The sequence below is a fragment of the Echinops telfairi genome, unplaced genomic scaffold, assembly GCF_000313985.2.
Source record: "Echinops telfairi isolate 266 unplaced genomic scaffold, ASM31398v2 ScPeMD7_25;HRSCAF=90, whole genome shotgun sequence".
Classification (NCBI taxonomy): domain Eukaryota; kingdom Metazoa; phylum Chordata; class Mammalia; order Afrosoricida; family Tenrecidae; genus Echinops; species Echinops telfairi.
The window spans coordinates 1,639,438-1,651,512 of record NW_022103922.1 but is presented as its reverse complement, the minus strand read 5'-3'; the positions used below and the strand labels follow the sequence as shown (position 1 = coordinate 1,651,512).

Below are 12,075 nucleotides of genomic sequence, written 5' to 3'. Positions count from 1 at the left end.
TGCTGAAAGGCTGCAGTCCATTCCGTTTCCTATCGGTTCTGCCGTCCAGTGAACGTGGGAACCCCTGGTGTGCTTTACAGAAACAAAGGTCACCACCCTGGCCGTTTCTGAGGCAGCGACTTGGTGGCCTGAAGCTGGTCTTGGAGTGTCCCCTCGACCCCCGCCCCTGCCACCCCCGGGCAGTCCCTCACGCTTTAGCGGAAATTAGTTAGGTGGAGAGTGGTGGGCGGTCCCGTGATTGGGATCCTGGGACCTTCTTGCTCACACCTAGCCCAGCAAGCGTCCTGGCCCCAGGTTGCAGGCACCTCAGCGAGCCCTTCCCTGGAGGTGTCAGGGACTGGCTACAGGTCAGCCAGCAGGGCCCATGGGTGGTGGGCATCCGTGGTGGGTGAAGGCCACTGACAAGCAAGGTGCCTGTCTCTGCAACCTAGCGGCCGCCCTGAGCCAGGCTCTTTGTCCCTGGGGCTCCAGGAGGGTCCTCCCTTCGTGCTGCCGCTGTCCCTGGCCCCACCTAGCTTCTGGACACTGAGCAGCCTGGGGGTGGGTGGGTGCAGTGGGGGCCCCTGCTTTGTCCCGTGAGCAGACTGCACCTCCTCCTCCATGGGGCACATAGTGGCGGGGCCACCCCTGACGTGAGACCGTAGCCTCTGGACGGACACCTGCTTGTCCTCGGGCGGTTGGGCTGGGCAGAGGTGTGTGTGCTTTGCCGGCCTTCCCCAGGTTTGTGGGGGTCCTGGGAGCAGACGTGTCCACTGTGCCTCCTGCTGTGGGACTCCCTCACTCTGCCCCCCACCCGATGCCCCCAGACAGGCAGCCCTCTGGAAGGGGCGCTTCCCCCCAACACCCCATGCTTGGGGGGGGCACATCCTGCTCTTACCCCTCCCTCCCTGAATCTCCTGAGATGAAGCTGCTGCTTTGAAGGGGGCACGACATGGGGGGAGGCACCCCATGGTCTGACCTCTGCCCAAGTGGGCCTTTGACCCGGCCAGAACCCTGGCCTCTCGGCCTGGATGGGACGGGGTGGAAGCTCTGACCAGCCCTAGGACGGCGGCCAGCGTGGAGCTGGGCACCTGGCTGCGTCTGCTGTAGCCTCTCGGGGGCTAGGCATGGTTGCTCTGGGCGCTGGGTAAGCAGCTCCCAGCCTGCTGTTGACATGCGCAATTTGCTGGTCACTTTCTCCCAGGGAGTGACGAAGCTGGGGTGGCGGCTGCTGGCCGTGTGGTCCCCAGGCCCCTGTTGGTGCAGAGGGGATGGGAAATGTCTGAGGACTCCTGGCCCCCCTACTGAGACGTCGGGGAGCTGGGGGCAGCTTGCCAACTGCCAGAGCCTCATCCTGGTGTCCATCCCAGGCACCTGTGCTCAGGGCTTGGGGACCTGGGCAGTGAGAAGCAGCCAGGCGGCGGCCTGTCCGTGAGTCACCCAGCCGCAGGTGTTTGCCCGGCGGACCTGATAAGAGACTGGCATGTGTGGTCACGTCAGAGAGGAGTTGTTAGCCTGTCAGTCACTTTCTCTGTCACAGACATCCCCGACGACATGGGGTACTTCGAGGAGAGGTGCCCCTGTCTGGTACCCCCACCCTCTTGTCCCTGTGATTAGGGCAGCCGCCTGGCCTTGATACCACCTGCTGCCTGCACGCAGATGACGGGACAGCTGAGCCAGGGACCCTGTAGGAGGCTGGGGGTGCAGGCCCCACCCTGCCCAGCCTTCCCGGGGCCCTCAAGGACTAGAGTGGGGGGCCCTTCGGGAGTGGCGAGGAGGCAGACACGTGTGAGTGGAGTGGGTGGGAAGGTTTGCCCGGGCTGAGGCCGGCGGCGGGGCTGCGGGCTGCCTCCCACCATTTCCTCTGCGCATTGGTTGTTGGTGAGCGGAAACGCCACAGTTACTGGAAACGAGGGCTGGGAGAAGCCAGATGCTGGCGGCCCTGTGTTTTCCCCAGGGGCCTCCCTGCAGTAAGGGTCACCCTGTGGGAAGCCCCCCGCCAGCCCGTTAGCCAGGCCTCCTGACTTCCTCCGCTGCTGGCCCAGCGGGCAGCCTCTTCCGTGTAGGGTGGGGAGTCCCTAGGGAGCCTGGCGAAGCTGTGTGTGCCTCTCAGAGGCCCTAGGAATCCAGCACCCAGCCAGCAGGGGCCTCAGCCAGCCCTTACCATTGGTTGTCACGCCTGGTGCTTGGCCAGGCCCTGCCCTGGTCGCATCTGGGTGCTCCGTAGGCACAGGCCCTGTTCTGGTCACACCTGGGCAGGTGCAGCAGGTGGCTGGGCAGCTGTTGGGCCGTGGCCATGCTCGCTGCCACCGCTGGACATTTGTTATGGACTCAGCCTGTGACCTGCGTGTTAGCCAGTGGCCAGGGCGTGTGGCCCCTGACTGAGGGCCTCACAGGTGTGCAGACCTGCGGTGAGGCCCCTCACAGGCGGGGCCTCAGCGCAGGCAGGTGGGTGTTCGTGTTACCGCCCACCTCTGTTGATCCATGCGTAGTGGTGCCCCCTGGGCCCTACACCCCAGCTCCTAGACCTCACTGAGTGAGTACCCACTCACCCAAAGGGTCCCACCCAGAGCCCGGTCACAGCGTGCAGAACTCGGGAGAGTTTGTGTGGGTTCAGGGGCAGATCGAGGGTTCTGATGAGGTTGTGAGGTTCGGGGAAGGTTTGGGGGTTCCAACACGGTGCTCTGTGTTTGTGAGAGGCCAGTAGATTCAGGCAGAATTTGAGGGTTCAGATGAGGTTCTGTGGGGTACAGGGGAGGTGTGGTTCAGCGAGGTTTGCTAGGTCTGGGAGAGGTCATGCCTCACGGGGGGCAGGGCAGGGTCCGCTCAGGTGTCAGGACTGGGCTGGCTGAGCTGGGAGCAGCATCCTCTGTCAGGCAGCCCCTCTGCGGACAGAGCGGAGTTGGTGGCAGGGGAAATGGCTTGCTCAGCTGCCCAGGCTACCGGACAGCTTGCAGGCGGGACAGCGAGGCCTGGTTGGGGTCCACACTGCGCACAGACAGGCTGGGGGAGGGGGGAGGCTGGTCTCCAGGGAGCAGTGTAGGAATGCGAGAAGCCTCTGTCTGTCTGCTGGGGGCCACCAGCATGGGCGTCTTTGAGGTGCACTGTGCCCGTCCCCTGTGCTGAGGGTGGTGGGAGAGCCCCTTGTTGGGGCACTGAAGACCCCCCAACACCCCTCCCCATGCCGTGGGACCCTTCTGATGGGTGAGGCAGTGGTGTTGAGGCCCCTCCCCACCCCTGGCTTGGGTTTCAGCCGGCCTGTGGGATGTGAGCGGGCATTGTCCGAGTGGTAGCCTCTGGGGATCAGGTAGTCAGGCGGGAAATGCAGGCTGAGGGTGGGGCAGCTGCAAGGTTGTGGGGGTGGATGACCCCCCCCCTCCCCTCCTCCTCTTTCCCAGGGAGCTGCCTCCAGTTGTCTGTCCCCACCAGCACTGGCATCTGGCTCCCTGGAGAGCAGGGGTGAAGGGTCACTCCCAGGTCCCTGCTGTCTACGATATCCCGATATCGCCTACCCCAGGCCTCCGTGTTCCCTTCTATGAAACAGGCCTAGTGCCAGCCCTGTGCGTACAGTGTGCCCTGGGCTGGGTGGTACTCATGAACTGATGGGTACTGCACAGCTGTGGGGACACCTGGGTCCCCTGCACCTGGGTGTCCTTTGTGGGTGCTGGGCTGAGCCCGGGGAAGGTTGCTGGTGTCCGTTGGTGGCTTGAGAAGCCCACCTGTGCTTGCTGATGTAACTCGCCCCCCTGGGTGCTGTTGTGCCAGTGGCCCGGCCCTTTCTCTCACGTGCCCTCCATCTTTGGGGCAGCTCTGGGCTTGGCTCTGCTAGGGCAGTGACTGTGGTGGTAGGCTTACCCACTTAGGGGGCCGACACCCCCAGCCCTACCCAGGCTTGGGGACAACCTGTCATGGAGCAGGGTTTGAGTGGGTCTTTGTCACCCCCCCCACACACACACACCCACGCACACACACAAGGGGCTCAGGGGTGGCATGAGCTCCTGATGGCCTGGGCTGACCAGGCTGTGCCTACGAGGCGTGGAGAGGTTGGCCCCGTAGGGTGCCCACAGCACAGTCTCCAGGAAGCGTCCAGACAGGACACGCCACTTCCCAGTCCTGAGCTGAGCGAGACAATGGGGTGGGGGGGCTGCTTCCTGCCCTGGTGGGACAAGCTTCCCACAAAGGGCTTCCCCACCAGCCCAGCCTAGAACCCTGGGAAGCTGCCACCCCCCCTTCCTCCTGCCTAACCACACAAGACAAAAGGGGAGGCCAACACCCCCTGTCCCCACAACAATGAGGGGCCAGTTCTGAAACCTACTGCTGGGCTGGTGGGGACCCTGAGGGCAGCCCACCCCAGGTCTGTGTCCTGAAGCTCCCCTGGGTGTCTGCACCCTCTGGGTGTCCCAGGAGGGCAGGAGGTGCAGCAGGGAGAAGGCCTGACTGGGGAAGGTCAGCTTTCTCGGCCCCCAGGTGCTGGGAGTGGATCCCAGGTAGGGGTTGCATGAGGCCCCAGCACCAACCCAGGGCTCTTGGGGGACGTGAGACAAATAGGAGTGGGGTGGGGTGGGCTGGGGGACCCTGGTGTGGGCAGCCTGCTCTCAGTGCTCCTCTGTTCGGTTCCCTCCAGGAAAGGACCCTGGCGGATCACTGGGGTACACATCATTTCTGAGCCTGGGGCGGTGCCCAGCTTTGATTGGCCTGGGCCCAGGCCTGGGGTGTGCAAGCCTCAGACGAGGGGTAACTCCATCTCCTGATGTCGCCCTGGCCTCGGTTCTCCCATGTTTGGGGGTGATGACAGACACCCCGTTTGTCTGAGACCATCCATCTTGAGTGCTTCTTGGGGTTGCAGAGTAGGGCCTTTGAGGGCCACAGGCCAGGCAGGTTGCCGAAACCCCATGTCCCCCAGCCACCCCTATCTGATCCCTCAGAGCCAGTGGCCTGTTGAGCTGGATGGTGCCTGCCCCTCAGAGCAGGAGCCTGGGCTACGTCACAGGGAGCAGGCCACTGGAGGGGCAGGGCTTCTGAGCAGGTGTCCCCATCAGGTGGGGACCTGCTAGGGGCGGTGGGGAGGTATCCGGGCCTTGCCCCCCCAGCCACCCCGGAGGACCCGCCCGGAGTCTGTCTGCACTGTTCATTGCTTGGAGCGTGGAGAGAGCCCCCCTTGTCCTGGGTGGTCCCCTGTGGTATGGGGAGGGTGACGGGGGTCTCACCTGCCACTCCAGTGGGCTCTCCACGCAGGGACTTGGCTGGGAGGGGCAGTGCCTCCAACCTGTGTGCCTCCCACCCCTCCAGGACCCCAGGAGCACCCCTCTCAGGCTCACCCCATCTCTGCCAGCCGGGGGAGCCTTGTGTGTTGTCACAGTGTGACACCCCCCTCCCGCCCCCTGCCAGGGCTGTACCCACCGGGCTAGTCCCCTGGGCTCTGTGGTGGCTCTGGAAGCTCCCACAGTGGCACTGGGACCCTCTCTGAGCACAGAGAGGCTGACCCCTTCAGCACGGACCACCGAGGGCTCTACCCCCACCCCAAAGTCCTCGACACCCCTTAGTGGGGACCAGGGAGTGCCTCCTGAGTCTGTCCCTGGCTCCTCTGGTCTCTGACCCCACAAGGGGGGCAGTGCTCAGCCCCCGGCCCTGACTCCCACCCCCTAGCTCAGCCTGCAGACGCCTTGAATCCTCTGCCCCTCCTCAGTCCCCCCTGCCTCCCCCTCCCTCCCTCTGGGGCTGAGGGCACTGTTGCCTGCCCCCTGGAGGGTGGCAGATGGCCACGTAGCGGAAAAAGGAAAACAGTACAATTTAGAATTTGTCCCGGGTGAAAGGTCACAGCGGCCACGGAGCGCGGCGGGAAGAGGGGCCAGGTGGTGGTGGGGTCTCACAGAGGCAGGACTGAATCCAGAACAAACAGGAGGCTGGCCCTGTGGGTACCAGACAGCGGGGCCACTTGGCACCCTGGCAGGGGCGTCTGCCAGAAAAACCTAGCCCCTAACTGGGAGTCCCCTGCCCCCAACACCCCCCCACACACACCGTGCTCACCTGCTGGGATGAGCCTTCTTTTGTGGGGGCAGGCCCGGACTTGGGGCAGGGGACAGAGGCAGGGGGGAGTGAGGGGCCCCTGGCAAGGACTGTGTGGGCAGGGACAACCTCGTCTGCTTGGCGGGTGCTTGCACAGTCCACAGGCTGGCCATGGCTGGGCCAGGCTGGGCACCGGGCACCTGTTGGGTAGAGGCAGGGGTTGAACTGGGTGCCTTCTCAGTTGGGGCCATCAGGCTGGGATGCAGCCCATGGGGTGGGGGGGTTGGGAGGGGGTGGTGGTGGCCACAAGCCTTGTTGAACTTGGGCGCCAGCCCCAGGGAAGTCTGGGCACTGTGAACGGGGGTGACGGGTGTCTCCACAGGTGTGGGAGAGGCAGGCAGGTGGGCTCAGGCTGGGGCAGTGGGAGAAGGACCTTGCGGTGCGGAGTGCCTTGTATCTGAGTCCCCAGCTGCCCCTAGGCCCGCCCGCTGGCTCAGCTGCCCCCTCTACACACCTGCTGGGCCGTCCACCCCCGCGGAGGCCCGCCCCAGCAGCAGTGCCTGTGAGCAGCCACAGGCCCTGGCGGGAACGGCCTGCGGGCAGTGAGCCTTCACGGTGGTGTCCCAGGGCTGGCGGCCGGGGACAAAGGGCCCTTCACAGCCTCTGCATTCCCCCGTGGGGAGCCTCCTCGCCCCGCCTTTGGGTTGGCGGCCGGCTGCACCCGCCTGGAGCAGCTGCTGCTGCCGCCACCTCCCTGTCCGCAGATGCACCTGCTCCCGGCGCCCTTTGTCCACTGCTGGGCCTGGGCTACGTACGGGGCGTGTCCTCGCAGGCACAGGCTGCGCGGGACAGTGCGGGAACCAGACACACCCAGCAGGGCATGGCCTGAGGCTGGAGGGAGAGTGGCCCCCACCCATCGTCCCATCCTGGGGCTGCTTGGGAGCGGAGACCTGCGCTATCGTGTCCCACTCAGGCATCCACCCAGCGTTTGCTGGGGGCAGGGGGTGGTAGTGGGGGGCAAGGCCCTTTGATGAGGTGACACCCCCTGCCAACCCCCCCTCCTGGCTTTGTCAGCAGCTGAGCGGTACATAACCCCCCTCCCACCACCATCACCCCGCCAGACCCGAGGCCCAGTCCCCGCTGACAATGGAGGCATTGACGGGTGCCCCGCCCACCTGTAACTGGACTCAGGCAGGGGCAGGGGTGCTGGGGGAACGGTGGCCGCTCCCTGAGTGTGCACTGGCAGGCGCCCACGGCTCTGAGGGCCCAGCGTGGACCTGGACGGGAGCCATGAGGGGGAGGCCTGCATGGACTCCCAGCGCTGGGACGGGGGCGGGGGTGGGTGGGGGTGGGGGGCCCCGCAGGGCGGAGAGGGAGCGGGGGCAGGGCGGTCTTTCTTTGAACCAGTTGGTCAGAGGCTTCTGGCTTCTGCCACCAGATGGTGGACCGAGTGGCCATTTTGCGTCCTCCCCTCTGTCCATCCCTCACCACCACCACAGATAAAAGCCATCAGGGAGACAGGTGCCCAAAGCCCCTCAGAGGCCTCCACCCAGCTTGGGGGTCTTCTCACAGGGCGGGGGGTGTCTCAGCTTTCCTGAGACCTTCCACTCCGTGCTGCCCGCATGGAGGCCACCCCTGGCCAGGGCCTGAGCTGGGTGGTGGAGAGGCAACTGTGGGCCGCCCTCCTGGGAGGCTGTGGGTGGGGGGATGTTCTGCCTCAGAGCCTTTGCTCTGGGAAGTGCTGGGTCTGGCGGGTCCCAGGGTTTTTATGAGCTTTCCCAGAGGCCTCCAGGTGACCTGGGCCTTCATTTTATGGCCTCGGCCCTGGAGGCTGGGCCAACAGGTGGCAGAGGGTGGGGTTGGGGGCTCAGCAGACTGGGGCAGCTCCCTGTGCTACTGGGTCATTCCAGCCGTGGAAACGGGCATCCAGCTCCTGGACAGCCCCGCTCTGGAACCTGTGTGCCCGTTGCCCGAGGAGAAGTCCACGGGCAGGCAGAGGATGGGGTTGGGGGTCAGACCGTGCAGACACCGAGGGAGGAAGGCACATGGCTGTTCAAGGCTCGGAAACTCACCTGCTTTCCAGAAACGCCGGGACTCCATTGCGGCAAAGCCTCTTGCTCACCCGGAGTGTGGGGGGGGGAGACACTTTGGGGGTAGGCTCGGGCCTGGGGTCAAGCCCACCCTTGGGGATGGTCCCCCAGCTGCTGGGATGCAGCGGCCACACATGAGTGGTTTACCGATGGGGTTCCAGGCCCCCAGCGGTCAGGAGCCCAACCCAGGCATGGTGCCGGGTGGCCCTTTGGCACAGGTGGTCCTGTGAGCGGACCTCGGCCTCCTCGCCCTCCCTGTGAATGTGAGTGCCCGCTGTGGGGCCAGCCTCTCCCCTGGGGGTCTCCTTAACGTGATGAGAGAGGGGCGACTTCCCTCCCTCCATGGGCCCCAGAGTTGGGCCTGCCACATGATACATAAAGACACCGTCCTCCTTGCCTCCGGACCTGAGCCCCGCACAAGGCGGTGCCTGCTGCTCGTGAGGTGGACGGGGGCTGGTCAGTGGAGACCCAGGTGTGGTGGGCAGGAGGCAGGCGGGGAGCTCACAGCTTGGCCTCTCCCCACAGCTGCAGCGGTGCCTTCGTGGGCCCACGATGCCAGGTGCCCAGCCCCTGCCTCAGTGCACCTTGCAAGAACGCCGGGACCTGCCACGTGCTGGAGCGTGGGGGCACCGTGGACTACACCTGCAGCTGCCGGCTGGGCTTCTCCGGCCCGCTCTGCCTGACACCCTTGGACAACGCCTGCCTCACCCACCCCTGCCGGAACGGTGGCACCTGCGACCTGCTGAGGCTGGATGAATACAAATGCCACTGCCCCCCGGGCTGGTCAGGTGAGGGTCTGGACGCCACCCCCCCACCCCACCCCCGGTTGGTAAGAAGGGGCCTGGCTCTCCCTGGGGAGCCGGCAGCTTCAAGAGCTTGGCTTTGGAAGGAACTCGGGCCTTCACCTGCTCTAGATGGCCCTGACCGCTCCCTGGTTCCCACTGCGCAGGGAAGACGTGCCAGCAGGCTGACCCCTGTGCCTCCAACCCCTGTGCCAACGGTGGCCAGTGCCTGCCCTTCGAGGCCTCGTACATCTGCCGCTGCCCACCTGGCTTCCACGGCCCCACCTGCCGGCAGGACGTGGACGAGTGCAGCCAGAGCCCGGGGCCCTGCCGCAACGGGGGCACCTGCCGCAACGAGGTGGGCTCCTACCAGTGCACCTGCCGCGCTACCCACACCGGCCCCCACTGCGAGCTGCCCTACCTGCCCTGCAGCCCCTCACCCTGCCAGAACGGGGGCACCTGCCGCCCCACGGGAGACACCACCCACGAGTGCGCCTGCCTGCCAGGTACGCTGGACAGGGTGGCCCCGCAGGGCAGGGCCTGGGGAGAGGCACCCTGTACCCCACAGTGAGAAGAGATGCCCTAGGACGGCCCAGCGCCCATGTATGTGACCGAGGCCTGCCCCGCGGCATCTCCAGGCCCCAGGGAACTGTCACTTCCCCAGACGCCCATGGGCGCAGGCTGTGTCCCTGGTGGGGGCTGAGGGCCTAGCGGACAGGCGGGCACAGCCCCTCCCCCAGGTGCACTGTGGTTTTGGTTTGAGTCAATATCGCTGCCAATCTAAAAATAAAGGCTGTGACGCTGACGACGGTGGGGACAAGGCGGGGCTGGGACCCCCTCACCCTCTGCTCAGCTTCATCCCCATGGAAGGGAGCAAGGATGGCTGGGCAGGTGGGTGTTGGAGAGGTGCCAGGGTGGGAGGGGTGCCCAGGCCCCTCATGACCCTGGGGTGACCCAGAGACCGCCCCCCCCGCCAAGCCCTGAGAAGGGGAAGTGGTAGGCCTCCTTAAGCCCCAGCCTCCACTCGCAGGAGCCAAGCGAGCAGTTCCTACCAGTCATTTGGTGACTGGGCCCCGCGTGGCCACAGCCCGGGCTGCTGCGCACGCGTGCATGTGTGCGCGTGCCTGTCCATGTGGGGGGGTGTCCACCTGCCCGCCTGGCCTGCCCAGGCCCTGGATTCAAACCCTGCTTGGCTTCCAGCCTTGGGGTGGGGTGTGGAGCTTGGTGAGAGGAAGAAGAGGCCACCAAGAGCCAGGCCTCTGAGGGTGTCCAGGCCCTAGGCTGCCAGCGGGGAGGAGAGAATGGAGACGGGGTCCACACCCCCACTCCTGTCCAAGGGACCTTGCCTGCTCCTCCCCTATTGTCCCAGGTCAGCGTTCCAGGAGACCCTCTGAGGGGTCCAGGGGAACCCTGCACTCTGCCAGCCTAGCTGTTCCAGCTAGCTTACAGACAGATCACCAGTGCAGGGTCCACACCCCCACTAGTGTGCAGGTGGGGTCCACACCCCCCCCAGTGTGCCGGCAGGGTCCACCCCCCCCCAGTGTGCCAGCGGGGTCCCCCCCCAGTGTGGGCAGGCTCTCTGGTCACATTTCACAGGGCGGGGACTGAGGCAGAGGAACTGGGGCCCAGGGCCCGGTGGTGGGGAGTCCCCCCTGGGATGTGTGTCCATAGCCCCGCGCCCCAGGCGGCCCCACCCTCAGAGAGAAGTCAATCATCCACAAGCCAGGAGGCCCAGGCTGGGTTTGGGGTGCAGCTGGTGGGCGGAGGGTCCTGGGAGAGGGGTTCAAGGGTGCCCTGGAGGTGTTAATGAGTAACCGGCCTCGGGTTCCGCTCTCGCCAGGCGCACCTCTCTGGGTTGATAATTGCTCTGCAGGGAGCTGGGTGGATTAATAGCTAACAGGGATCCGTGAGGCAGAGGTGGGCCTACCTGGGGACTCAGTCTGCGGGGAGGGGGCACCTGGGCCCACCGCCCTCACTGCAGGGGCCGCCTTCTGGGGTGTCGTAGAAAACCCAGACCAAAGCCCAGCCTTGGCAATGCCCGGTTCCTGGAACTCCGGGCGGGGGCTGTTCGCTGAGAGAGTTGGAGCACTAGAGCCTTCCGGAACACTGTCCCCGTGCCTGTGGAGCGGGCTCTACTCACAGACACCAGGGCCAGCTCTCTGCCTGGAGTGGGGTCAGACTGGAGCCAGGAGAGGGACTGACCGGCCCGTCTGTCCCCGCAGGCTTCACCGGGCAGAACTGTGAGGAGAACATAGATGATTGCCCGGGACACAGCTGCAGGAACGGGGGTACCTGTGTGGACGGCGTCAACACCTACAACTGCCGTTGCCCACCCGAGTGGACGGGTGAGTGGGGCCAACACCACTAGGAACATGGGGGTCCATGCCTCTCACTAGTGCGTAGAAGGGACCCAGCCCCACTAGGAACAGATGGGGTACACACACACCCACCGGTGCACATATGGGTTCATCCCCCGCTAGTGCACATGTGGGGTCCACCCCCTGCTAGTATTCAGACAAGGTGTACACCCCCACTGGTGCACACATGGGGTTCATCCCCCACTTGGAACAGATGGGGTCCACCCCCACTAGTGTACAGACAGGGTACACACAGCCCCACTGGTCCACACACGGGGTTCATCCCCTCTAGTACATGCGTGGGGTCCACGCCCGCTAGTATTCAGACAAGGCACACACCCCTACGAGTGGACAGAAGAGGGAGGAAGGACCCTTACTCACTGCCGCCTGCGGCTGGACCCAGCCCCTTGTCAGCAGTGACCGCCCGCCCGCAGTGGTCTCCCCTCCCCAGGGGCACAGGGGTGTGCTGGAGGGAGGCCGCTGCCAGCCCTTCTCAGACCTGGTGTGGTCAGGATGGTGGACCATGGCACAACAGGGCTAGAGTGCTGAGGGTGGCAGAGGAGGGGTGAGGACCCTTGGGCCAGCCCAGTGTAGTGCTGGCCAGTGTGTGAGGACTGCTGTGGGCTGACCCTGTTTGCTTGGGCCCTGCCCCGGGAACTTGTTCCATGGACCCCAGCGTGGTCCTGCCTGCCGTCCGAGAGGACCCGGCGCCCGTCGGGGGAGGGTCCATGGGGGGTCCCTAGTGAGGCCTGGGTGGGGAGAATTGGCGGCATCCGGCTGACCGCCCGCCCTGCAGGCCAGTACTGCACAGAGGACGTGGACGAGTGCCAGCTGATGCCCAACGCCTGCCAGAACGGTGGC

General features: G+C 65.6%; 1 protein-coding gene across 1 annotated transcript in view; it reads left to right on the top strand.

Annotated features, from left to right (window-relative positions):
* Window positions 1-12,075, top strand: part of NOTCH1 (notch receptor 1) — a 35,258-nt gene that overhangs the window by 5,543 nt on the left and 17,640 nt on the right. The window contains exons 3-6 of the mRNA XM_045289354.1: window positions 8,601-8,863; window positions 9,025-9,363; window positions 11,080-11,202; window positions 12,011-12,070. Of these exons, the coding sequence (XP_045145289.1) occupies window positions 8,601-8,863; window positions 9,025-9,363; window positions 11,080-11,202; window positions 12,011-12,070 (785 nt within the window). The remainder of the gene's footprint in view (window positions 1-8,600; window positions 8,864-9,024; window positions 9,364-11,079; window positions 11,203-12,010; window positions 12,071-12,075) is intronic.